This window comes from Pelobates fuscus, chromosome 2 (assembly GCF_036172605.1).
Source record: "Pelobates fuscus isolate aPelFus1 chromosome 2, aPelFus1.pri, whole genome shotgun sequence".
Lineage (NCBI taxonomy): Eukaryota > Metazoa > Chordata > Amphibia > Anura > Pelobatidae > Pelobates > Pelobates fuscus.
In genome coordinates this window covers 140,308,033-140,321,122 of record NC_086318.1, presented here as the reverse complement: position 1 = coordinate 140,321,122, position 13,090 = coordinate 140,308,033, and the positions used below count along the sequence as shown (strand labels likewise).

The 13,090-nt window shown below is 37.9% G+C and overlaps 1 protein-coding gene across 1 annotated transcript in view; it reads right to left on the bottom strand.

Annotated features, from left to right (window-relative positions):
* LOC134586212 (probable cation-transporting ATPase 13A4) overlaps positions 1-12,220 on the bottom strand; it is a 63,679-nt gene extending 51,459 nt beyond the window's left edge. The window contains exons 1-3 of the mRNA XM_063441708.1: positions 12,095-12,220; positions 1,609-1,782; positions 237-383 (exon numbers count right to left, since the gene is read on the bottom strand). Coding sequence (XP_063297778.1) covers positions 237-383; positions 1,609-1,782; positions 12,095-12,220 — 447 coding nt within the window. The remainder of the gene's footprint in view (positions 1-236; positions 384-1,608; positions 1,783-12,094) is intronic.
* Positions 12,221-13,090: the final 870 nt, after the last annotated feature.

Sequence of the window (13,090 nt, the reverse complement as noted above, 5' to 3'; positions counted from 1 at the left end):
TGTAAACCAGAAATTGGACTAAACTGTAATATATATATATATATATATATATATATTATTATTTTTTCAACACTGTTTCAAAAAGTTTTTTAATTAGTTTTCTTTATTTGTTGTGTCTATTCTTTCTTTTTTTGTATTTTAAGAAAATTACATTTAGATTGGAATATATTACATTACACTAGAAAAATAAATGAAAAAGTTAAGTGAGATTTTCAAAGAAAGAAAGCATCACTTACTTTGAGATCAGGTTTTCTTATGGCTCTGTATACAACAGAGTTTTTGTCTGAGATGACAGAACAGCCAGATTCATGTAAAAGTAAGTTCTGGTATTCAGTAAGGGTTATCAATCGCACTTTTTTTCGAGTGTATTTCTTCCGCTCATCCTAGGGATAGAAAAAGACAATCACAAAGTTGGTAAAGCATGCTTAGCAGCAAATTAGAGATATCAATGCCACTATACAGATATTTTTAATCTGGTACCCCCAGGCCCCCACACGCACATATTGCTCACATGGCATTTAACTTAAATTTTATTTCTGATAACGTATTCTATTAATTATTTTGGTAATGATGTCATTGATATTATTAGCATTACTTTTTATATTGCATTTACAATTGTGCGTGTGTGTATGTGTGTTTGTTTTTGTGTATGTGTGGTGTTTGTATGTGATGTAAGCATTGTGCTTTGTCCTGCTAAACATACACTATCTACTTAGCATGCTGCATGGACTGAGATATTTAAATATTAATGTTAATGATTCAAAAATCGATATCTTGATAGACTGAGAGCATCGGCTGACCCTCACAGATTATCAAAGACCACCTATTGGGAGGTATATACTAATTCTCTCAATGGCCAATCAGTGATAAACTTAGAGTATCAGCTGACCTTCCTCATACTGTGCAGGATAGGAAGCATAAAACGAGGAAGCTGTGGTTTCATGCTCTGGAGGGACCAACTTTGGTTTAAACCATTGGAAAACTGTTGAACCTCTTAAGATAAGATGGTGCCCAGATACTCCTGCTCACATAACAACCTTAGTGTCACATCCTGCTCTGTTCTGTGGAGATGTCTGGCAATGGCTTCTGGTATCCAGTACTCTTGTTACAATTCTTGTTTAGTTTTTCTTGGTTTTTTGGTTTTCTATTCTATGTCTGGTTTTCTTTATGCTGGGATTTCTGGGTTCATTCCTATAGTCTGTCCCTGGATTTCCCAGTCTCTTGGATTCATTTAAATGTTTGTTTTATTTGCCACACCTGTTTGTTTTCCATCATTCCTGTTTGTTTCAGTGTCCTGCAGGCAGCTCCTCAAGGCTTCTGCCCTTTCTTGCAGGTAAGTGCTATATCTATATCTATATAGCAGCTTATATCCAGATAAAGAATGAAGATTAATTTAGACTATTGTTTAAAAGTAAGAATGCAAACATTTATTTTATTGCAAAAACATAAATTAGGTGGCAAATATACAGACTGCATTAACTAATAAACGGAAGTGGGAAATGTCAGGTGATCTTTTTTTTTTTTATTAGACTTCCACTAGATTGGCCACTCTATTTTTTTTTTTATTGAATATATCTTTATTGAATATAAGAAAACCAGCATACTTACCGTTGACCTGAGTAAAACAACATTAGCTTTTTCTAAACTTGATGGAACACAGTTGGACCAGACACTCCATTCTGGTTTCCAGTAGAAAAGAAGCAGAAGAATTCCCCCAGTTAAAAAGTATCCTACGACACAAAGAATGATCCATGGAATGCTTAGTCTGTACCCAAAGATTTCCTTTGAATGTGAGAAAAATGTGTTACTTTTACAATGAATGGATTTTATATTACTATCAAAACAGCAAATATTCTGACACATAATCTCTCTTAGGCGTCAAACTAGTGTCAGAGGGTCGTACCCTAACTTACAGGAAATGGCGACTCCCACAAACAAAGGGACAAAATAGACATAGTACTGAGTCTTAGAGTGGATCCAACGATATGCTCTGTCTTCCTATTTTTTATCTTTTAGCACTTTGCAGCCTGTATATACGTTTGTTATTTCTTCACTTTAGCACTTATTAGGGATAATTTTTGCACATCACTCAGGGATGCACTAGCTGTGTCTAGCGATTACTGGGATATTACCTGTACCTTAGTTGCTGGGCATGAAACTCTGCTTTACATTTGGGATAATAAATAACTTTTTTTAATTTCTAAAAGGCCGTGAGTGCTGCTATAATTCTATTTTATATATATATATAGAATTATGGCAGCACTCACTCATAAAGTAGAATTATGGCAACACTCACGGTCTTTTAGAAATTAAAAAAGTTATTTATTATCCCAAATGGATCATCACAATATTTTGTGGTAAAATTAGTCCAGGTCGACATTTCAGTCCCTGTCCGGGATTTTCCTCAGGAATCCCTAATATTATTTCTACTTTTTGTATATTCTAGCCATGGTTTATTAAGCACCGCACATTGGATTAACCAGAATGTCTGAGTGCAAGGATTTTTTTCTATATTTGTATATATATATATATATATTTTCTTTCCATGAAATTAGATCTGCTCATTTATTAGGCATCATGGTATGATTACATCCTTTTTGCACCATATATAATATACTTTATTGCTTTGTTTGATTGTCCTGCTAAAAGTCACACAGGACTGCGATGTACCACTTTTATTGCACAACAGTCTTATTACACAACACTTTTAATGCACAACAGTCAAGCCATAAGACTTACTTTTCCCACAGAAATTTCACAATTGCAGTGATGCTACCACTGCAAGGGATTCTGGGTGGACATTTGCAAATTAGTTCAAGAAAGAATCACATTTTTGCCCTCTTATTTCATTTCAAAACATGGATTCCTTGGAATTTGTGTTTGCTGTATACAACAGCTTTGAAACACAACTCAGGAAGAGATGCAAAGCCAGTGAGCCACTCATGGACAGTTGTTTCATTGTCAATGCAACTCATCAGCATGAGGTTGGTTACTAGCTTGCTATTGAGACTTGGCGTTACTTACGGAGCACAAACCAAGTTATGGTGGGGAAAAACTGTGATTTAAAACCCCTTCCAGCTGAAGTCAGTGAAAGATGGAAACTCAGGACTGCACTAAGAGCAAGCACAGGGCTGGTCAGGGAGATCTATAGATTTCCCACAAGCCCTTGCAGCTGCAGTCTGCAGTGCGCCTCAGAAGAGCTGGCAATATAATTGTATCTGAGCAGCAACTCCAAATTGACTAAATTAACAGTAAACAAATTGAATTTGGAATTCTTAAAATCATGTACAGTAAACACAATCCCAGGGAATGGGAACATCATAATCACTACAGCCCGCATAATCTGTAAAACTGTTTTAGCATGGTTTTACACTTACATGGCTCTCACTGAGTGGGTGCCCTGCTTCAGATCTTCTTTACAATGAGAAGTGCAGTGCTAATGCAGGCAAACGTTAATTTACTGAAAGCATCAACTGAGCACTTTCCACCAATGTTCTTGGCTGAAAGCAAACTTGCATCAAGATTTTTTAGCCCAAGAAAACTGGGAGCAGTGTGGTCACCCAGTGAGCCCAGGCAAGCTTTATGTTATGCTATAAGAGTTGGACTTATTGTGCTGTGTTCCTTTAATTACACAAATATTTTGTTACTGCATTGAACAAGTATTCCAGGTTACATTAATGTTTGGTTTGGTTTACTTTGCTTGCATAACCATTATCTATTAAACAATCACAGTATTTTAAGATGTATAAATCACACATTGTCTGCAATAGTCAATAGCCTGCAATGTATTTCATAACTGACAAGCCATGGAAAGTTCAAAGTAGAATGTATTAATTGATAATTTCATTGACCTCATAAGAACTGTCTCAGACTTTAACAGTGATGCCTTTCTTTTGACTTTACGTCTTTTGTTTTTAGAAGCAAATAATAAGATTTAGTAAGAAGTCTAATGACACGGCTCAGTAAGCAAGTGTTTGGGTTTCTCTATTTTGTTTAAACATGTGTTACACATAAAAGGATTACCTTAACACTTATAATATGCTTCTTAATCTGATTATCTTAGCTTCATTCCAAGTATATAAAGAAAACTGGTCACCCCTAGGGGGAACTAGTCGTGTGTCTGTGGACAAACCTATAGGGGGTAACCCTCACTTGTGTGCCAAAACAATTGAAGAAGACCCTAAGCGCCAAAAGCCCCTAGGGTCAGAGAGTAGGTTGTCCCTCCCACAGTATGTAAAGATATTGAAAATATTAAAATATAACTTTTATTGAGTTTATTAAAACAATCATATGGCCACTGAAAATCAAGGAAAGATAAATGAAATTTCGTCACAGGCTGAAGAGGTGTATAGGACCAGTATATGGGTGAAGGGGTATCCACCCTACTGGTAAGAAATCTCCCTGACCTCTTTACTGAAGCTCGTATATTAGACTCTGTGGCTTAGAAATAAAGATAGTTCTATTGTGAGTAAAACATGCTAATTGCCTGACCAACTTGTAACAATTCTCAGTGTGATAAATACATTAAGGTGTTTATTCATTAGACCTAAAATTGTAGTTGGAGGAACATGCTTAAAGGACCACTATAGTGCCAGGAAAACATACTCGTTTTCCTGGCACTATAGTGCCCTGAGGGTGCCCCCACCCTCAGGGTCCATCTCCTTCCGTGCTCTAGGTGGAGGAAGGGGTTAAATTTACCTCTTTCTCCAGTGCCGGGCGGGGGACTCTCCTCCTCCTCTCCTCCTCCTTTCCTCCTCCTCGGCTGAATGCGCATGCGCGGCAGGAGCCGCGCGCGCATTCATCCAGTCCATAGGAAAGCATTCTCAATGCTTTCCTATGGACGCTGGCATTTTCTCACTGTGAAAATCACAGTGAGAAGCGCGGAAGCGCCTCTAGTGGCTGTCAATGAGACAGCCACTAGAGGCTGGATTAACCCTATTATAAACATAGCAGTTTCTCTTAAACTGCTATGTTTATAGAAAAAAGGGTTAATCCTAACTGGACCTGACACCCAGACCACTTCATTAAGCTGAAGTGGTCTGGGTGCCTATAGTGGTCCTTTAACCCCTTAAGGACACATGACGTGTCTGACACGTCATGATTTCCTTTTATTCCAGAAGTTTGGTCCTTAAGGGGTTAAAGCACTTCAGCTTGCTGACGGACTTTATGTGTCTAAACTCTGTCACGTTTGCGACAGTTTATACGAGTCCCGGTTTCAATAGAAATCCACATTTATAACTAGGATGTTGTCTTCCAGCTCTTTAATTTAGCATTCTTTTGTGGTGTTGCCATATTTAAGGATAGCAAACAAGGGAGAAATCTACTGAACAGCCCTCTAATTTGGTACCATTAAATATGGAAATCCCAGAAAAGGGTACCAATTTAGGGTGCTAATATCTACTAAACAGCTGAAAGATGGGTATGGAGATTGAGTAATCTGATTCGTTCAAATCAAATTCTGACCCACAATGCTGGCCACATTTTGTCTGAACCGTAACCATTCAGAGAACGATATTTGGTTCGGAAAAACTAAATTCTCCGCTGTGCACAAGTTACATTTGTCTGAGAATAAGTCCCAAGTATTTTGTATTAATTTATATAACTGGAGTACTGCGTTCTCCAAATGAGATTCACCCATTCCAAGCGTCTTTACGTTCTTCTGTTCACATCTCCTTCTCCATCTTCTTCCCTGATCTCTACTTCATCTCTTTGCTCTCTTCCCTTTTGTTTCTTTATTCTTATTTTCTAAATAACCATGTAGACGTAATTTAATGTGTTTTTGCATTTAATGTCCAGCAGTACCTTATTTGGTTCTCATGGGTGGTATCAACTTATTGGCAATGACATTATACTTTATTTGTCTTGTTGGTGGACAACTGTGGCACTGTGTATTGCCGAGTTCTTTAAATCAAGTATTGAAACACTGCACTTACAATTGTAAAGCGCAAATTTAAAGTATTATCTTTTGTGTTTTTATATAAAAACATATTAGTTACTAATTGGAAAAAAAATAAAGAACTAAAAAAAAACTTCAGCACTGCCTCTAAACCAATACATTCACAAATCAAAATGTTATTTGGTGCAGTAGCGTCACTATTTACTTAACTATTTTACTAATATACCCATATTCATTAGAACGTCATCACATTTATAGCTCTTCCAAATAAATACAAATATACTGTGAAAAAAAACATTATTTTTTAGCAGTTTAATCTTGCAATTCCTTTATTTATTTACCCTGGATATACTTGAAATCTCAATGTATCCTTCCTGGTAACATATTTTATAAATAAATTAATAATTTAAAGGAACACTAAAGTCACCCAGACCATTTAATCTCAACGAAGTGGTTTGCCGCTCTAGTGTTGAAAGCTTCAGGTGGAACAATCCCCACCTAGGGATGTAATGGACCCAGAGGTAGCAGCACAAAATAATACTGAATAGGAAGTAGGACAAAGGAATGACTGGATATATATAAAATATATATATACTTTATTCCAACAATATATAAAAAGTGAAAGTATAAACTATAAAAACCGGTCAGGGTAAAAAAGTCTGCGTTCTTCCTCACTTGACGCGTTTCGCCAAGGCTTTATCAAAAGTTGATAAAGCCTCGGTGAAACGCGTCAAGTGAGGAAGAACACGGACTTTTTTACCCTGACTGGTTTTTATAGTTTATACTTTCACTTTTTATATATTGTTGGAATAAAGTATATATAAATATTTTATATATATATATCCAGTCATTCCTTTGTCCTACTTCCTATTCAGTATTGTTTTGTGCTGCTACATCTGGGTCCATTACATCCCTATGTGGGGATTGTTCCACCTGAAGCTTTCAACACTAGAGCAGGTCCTTGCTCCAGTATATGTAAGTAGGTTAATCTCTTTTGCTTCTAATTTATACCTACATACTGTACCATATGGTGTATTTTATCTGTTTTCCATATTACGAACGTCTAAATCTATAAGCCTTTGTACCAAGAAATCCTTAGACACTTTGTACCAAGAAATCCTTAGACGGGGATTATTCCGTCCAGGCCCTTGAAATCGAGCTAATATAGCTCTCTAAAGTGTGAGTGTGTATTTAACATTCCATTATTGTCCATTCTATTGTTATTACATATTGCACTATTATTGTATTCTTTTTTCTCTTAAGCTACACCGCTGGCCAGTATTCCAATTACGTATGTACCTTCCCTATTGTTAGCGCTGTTCACCTTTTTTATTCTGTAAAAGACAACAGCATTTGATCGGAGGAGCATCGAGTTCTGGTGGCACATGCCTAATTCCAATCAATTGCTTCTCCATGTGAAGCATTGCATTGTAACAGATTGCAGAACATATCATCGAGCAAGCTGACCTCTGCAAAAGCGGAGGAGATGGCTGCAGCAGAGGAGTTCTTGTGCTGTAAACCAGGTAGGTAGTCTCTTTAATTTTTTATTTATTTCCAAAGGGTGGTAGTCAGAAGGGAACCTATATAGTCCCCCCAAACAGTTTTTTTTCAGGACTATAAGTTCCCTTTAACCCCTTAAGGACCAAACTTGTGGAATAAAAGGGAATCCTGACATGTCACACATGTCATGTGTCCTTAAAGGGTTAAAGAAATAGCACTTCTCTAGAATTTACATAATTGAATAAAATATGTAATATTTGTCAACTTTTGTTTATCCCTTTTTCATGTGAGGCTCTGTTTCTTTTAGATTTATATTAAAGGTTAAGCATTTACGTCATAATCCGGTTCTAACAAGGCAAAGTCAAGACAAACATTGCAAATGAGGAAGAAATCGTCATTGTTTAATTTCTTCTAGTCTCTGTGTGCTTTCTCTACGTTGACTGCCAGGTGCAAAATACAGTGTTTATAACAATGAATGACTGAGCTATTGTTAAATTTAGCGCATGATACTGAAAATCAACAGGGTCCCCTTTAGTTGCACCTCTGGTTTCTGTAGCATATGTATAAAACCTTTTAGAAAGAGCCAGTGTAATACAAATGAATGTTCAGTATTATCTATCCCATCGAAATAATTAAACATTTTTAGTTTTGCTATTTTATACTGTGCACGTAAATATTCAGGAAGCAAATTTGTTTTTACATACACAATGTACGCATTATCTAAAGCTCGCGCGCAGTAAAATAGCGAGTTAGTGACATCTGTTGATAAGCATGACAACTTTAAACAATTACAAAAGTGTGGATAAGGACAAGCGCTTATTTCCTAAAAAATCTCTTTGTACCAACGTATATGGAATACTCTAATAAAATGAGCTGCTATACATTCATGCGATTCCTTACTAAATCACAAACATAGTGTACAGACAAAAAAAGAGAATGTAGCACTTATACAATAAATTAATTATCACCTTTGTTTCAGTTAGGAGGAAAACTCTCACTATCTACAAAAAAATAATCGGACATAGTGTAGATGGTATATAACAAGACAGAGTAAATATATTTAATGTATGTACACTCACAAACATAGAGCTATAGACCCAGCTCTGGTTTGAATCGTTTCTGGGTCCGTTTAGGCGACCCACTCCTACTCCCGATTTATCTCTTGTCCTGGAGAGGGAATAAAGGCACAGAAAATTGCACAGTATTGCTGGGGATATTAGAAGGCAAAAATAGAAAATCCCAAATGGGTACTTACAAGCCAGGAGTCAAAGGAAATGACTCAATATATAAGCATTGTGCAGATTTGGGACTGCACTCCCATCTGTAAAAGATGTATGCTGGAACTAATATCCCCAGCAATACTGTGCAATTTTCTGTGCCTTTATTCCCTCTCCAGGACAAGAGATAAATCGGGAATAGGGGCGGGTCGCCTAAACGGACCCAGAAACGATTCAAACCAGAGCTGGGTCTATAGCTCTATGTTTGTGAGTGTATATACATTAAATATATTTACTCTGTCTTGTTATATACCATCTAGACTATGTCCGATTATTTTTTGTAGATATCTGTTAATGTGACACTAAAAGAGGAATCCTCATCCTGTTTGACTCCAAAGTGAGAGTTTTCCTCCTAACTGAAACAAAGGTGATAATTCATTTATTGTATAAGCGCTACATTCTCTTTTTTTGTCTGAACTTTAAACAATTGATTGTTTCATATACTGCCACAAAGTGTAGATTGTGCTAACAAAATACAGTGTTGTGAAAAGTAATTGTCCCTCCTTAATTCCTCTGTTTTTGCATAATTGAATAAGATCCAAAATAGATTTAAAAAATAAATATAATACAAGACAAAGAGAACACAAAAGTAAACCCCACATTTAGGTTTTATAATCATAATTGTATTTATTTAAAGAAAAATATTAACAAACAAACAAGCAGTCCTTAGTGAAAGTAGTTGCCCTCCCTGAACTTAATGACTGCTTGGGCAGCCATTAGCAACTATACCTACAGTGTTATTCATAAAGTGAGAATTCAGAGATAATTTTCAATTTAAGGCCATAACAGCTGAACTGGAAAAAAACTATAACTAAGCTTTGATTTCAGTTTGGCTATGTTGACCTTAAATTTCACACTTTAGTGAACAACCCTGTAGAACAAGCATGTCAAAGCGGCCCACAATGAATATATTTGCGGCCCGCCTGCCCTGGGGCCACTTTGATAGATAGGAAAGATATTTCATGTCTGATTGTTGTCTTCCCTCCCACAGCCACAAGAGCACAGAGTATTAATTTGAGGAAGGGAGGGGGCAATGTATTAAATTAGAGTGGTGGGAGTGGGGACACTGTCCCACCAACATAAATGCCTATTTCACACTTTTAATGCTTCACCCTGTTGCTCCCCCTCCTCCTACCACCCTATCTGCCTCAAACTTTGCAACTCACTTCACTGAGAAGATTTCTACAATCAGGGCAGAGATCTCTAATCTCTCTTCCTCTCCTTCCAACACATCTTCCAAAACATAACCCAACTCCACTCACTCCACTGTTCTAAGCTCATTCGCACCTACTACAACATAAGAGATTTCCGCTCTGCTCTGGTCCTCCTGCCCCACCACCTGTTCCTTCGATCCTATTCCCTCATATCTCATCTGCACTCTGTCTCCCTCTCTTGCTCTTCCTCTCACTAAAGTTTTCAATCTCTCCCTTTCCTCTGGCATATTTCACCCTTCAAGCATGCAACCATAATGCCGATTCTGAAAAAGCCCGACCTCGATCCCAACTCCCCATCCGACTACTGCCCTATATCGCTACTGCCGTTTGCCTCCAAGATCCTTGAGAGAGTTGTGTATGCAAGATTGACAGACTTCCTCAAATCCAACTCTCTGATTGACCCGCTTCAGTCTGGATTCCGCGCTTGTCACTATGTTGAAACAGCTGTGACCAAAGTATCCAACGATTTAATCACTGCTAAATCTCCCGGCCATTACTCAATGCTAATTCTCCTTGCTCTTTCTGCTGACTTTGTTACTGTTGATCATCAACAGCTTCTTCTCATTCTCCATAATCACGGTCTACAAGATACTGCTCTCTTCTGGTGCTCCTCCTACCTCTCCCAGCGCTTTTTCAGTGTTTCTTTCTCTGGCTCTGCTTCTTCTCCCCAACCCCTCACTGTTGGTGTCCCCCAAGGTTCAGTCCTTAGTCCCCTACTCTTCTCCATCTATACTGCCTCCCTTAGTAAACTCATTATTTATATGCAGATGACTTGCAAATCTACCTGTCCTTTCCTGATCTCTTTCCGCCCATCTTGATTCATGTCGCTGACTGCCTCTCCATGATTTTCAATTGGATGGCTACTCACTTCCTTAAACGCAACCTGTCCAAAACAGAACTTCTGGTCTTTCCTCCCTCAAGTGTTGCTACTCCCGTATCTGTCTCTCTCCAAGTCCATGGGTCCACTATCACCTCTACCTTGCAGGCTCGCTGCCTAGGTGTTCTCTTTGACTCTGACCTCTCCTTCACCCCTCATGTTCAGTCGATCTTCAAATCCTGACGCTTCCATTTTAGAAACAAAGCTCACATCGGCCCCTATTTAACACCAGACACGGCTAAGGTGCTGGTCCATGCCGTTGTTCTTTCTCGTTTTGACTACTGCAATCCCCTTCTCAGTGGTCTTACGTGTTCCCGGCTCATTTGTCTGACCGCCCGCACCTCCCACGCCTCCCCCCTCTGTCAGTCCCATTTTACTCAGGCCAATATGAGTACAACCTATTTATTTTTACTCCTGGTTGAATATATTTTATAGAGAGAGCACTATCTTTGCACTTTTTTATTTTCACATATAATGTGCTGATAAGACATGCGCTGGTCAATATCTTCCACCAATATCCCTGAAGTGGGAGATCAAATCCACTGCAAGCGCTTTATACTAGAGCTGGTCTTAGCTCTATCGCATGTGAGTAGACCATTTGGATTTCTTTTTACTCAAGCTTTTATCTTATTTTATACATATTGCACTTTTGGAGTTTTTTTCTTCTCTTTTATGTTTCTGGATTCTGAACACCTGGAAGGTATACTAACCTGAAGATACAGGCAAACCTTTACAGACTTATTTATACTATTATATTTTATCCTAAACTTTTGGTGTGTTCTTTTTATATATACACGATTTTATACTATCAAATGGACAGTGTATAATTTGTTTTATCCCATTTCTTTTACTTAAAGTTATTCTGATTCCCAACCCCTTGGCGTACCCTATTGTTCTGTATTTTTTTATTATTTCTTTTGGGTTTTTTGGAGAGACTAACCCATTTAAGTGTGCTGCCTTCCCTACCTTTAACTCAGCGCTATTCCACTACTTGTTTTTCATTTTATTATTGGCTGTCATTTTTGAAAAGCAGGATATACAGGTCGACAATCAGCTCAATGAAACAGCAGTAAAGTCATAAGCCAAAAAATAATTGGATTAAAATCAAAACATAATAAGAATTTCCTCTAGTTCTTTTTTAATGTGTAGCTTTAATATTTTTATTGTCTTTATCTACGTCAGCATTAAAACTGGGGATTTATGGGGGCGTTGCCTGAACCTTGATGTGAATTAATGCATAAGGCTGTAACTCCTGGGCAAAGTGGTGTCAACAATGTGAAACACATTAGTGTCTGCATTAAATTCCATCTGTGAAGTTAAAATCACTCACCTTACCTAATCTCTCTATGATAAATGCTTGACCTAAATCACAGGAATTACAAGTATATTCCCTTTCTCCTTCTCCAATAAAGGTCCAATGTGGGACAGACAGGTCATCCCTGACCGCCAACGACATTAGCCCAATTTCAGTGAGATAACCAACACCAGCTTCGATCAGACGAATGCTGAATGCGCTGCAGGTATCCCGAAAGGCAGATTTTTCCAAACTGGCCACAGATATCAGAGCCAACGTACAGGTCATTGATGACCTTACCTCTCATTTACAAGAGAAAGCCAAGGATCTAATTGAAACACACAATTCTTTTGCTGATGCCTTTACCACCATGGAACACAGAGTCCAGGCTCTGGAGGAGAAAGTGGCAGAGCATGAAGATAGAGACCAGTGGAATAATATTCGGAATTATGGAATCCTGGAAGAGATTAAACCACGTGACCTTCTTGAGTATGTCAAGCAACTGTTCCATACCCTATTACCCGACACACACGAGACCGGTTATTAGATCGGACACACAACTACCAACTTCCTTCCCAAAAGTCACGATTACTAGGTTACATTACTATACCAACACAAAAGATAGGTATGCAGGACTCTAGAGCTTTAAGGTCCCTATCAGGACACTATGCAGAAATTAAATTCATCACGGATCTCTTTTCTCACACAGCATGCTAAAGAGGAAAGCTTTTACTACAATCACTTAAGAGCTCTTAGAGTAGAAGGCATATTGTGCAAGTGGGGATACCCTGTAAAACTTATTATGAAGAAAAATTAGGTGGAGAAAACCTTAGTTTCTCTGAATGATGTCCACAAACTACTCTGCCTATGGAACATAGCACTAGCTCTGGAGAATCTAACTGAAAAATTACTGCACCATTCTCCACGCAGGATTCCACTAGATTGGCGAAAAGTAGCGGCTTCCAAATTACTGACTCTAAACCGAGAATGCTGTTCACATTACTCGGCTACAGATGCCCGTTGTGTCTCCAC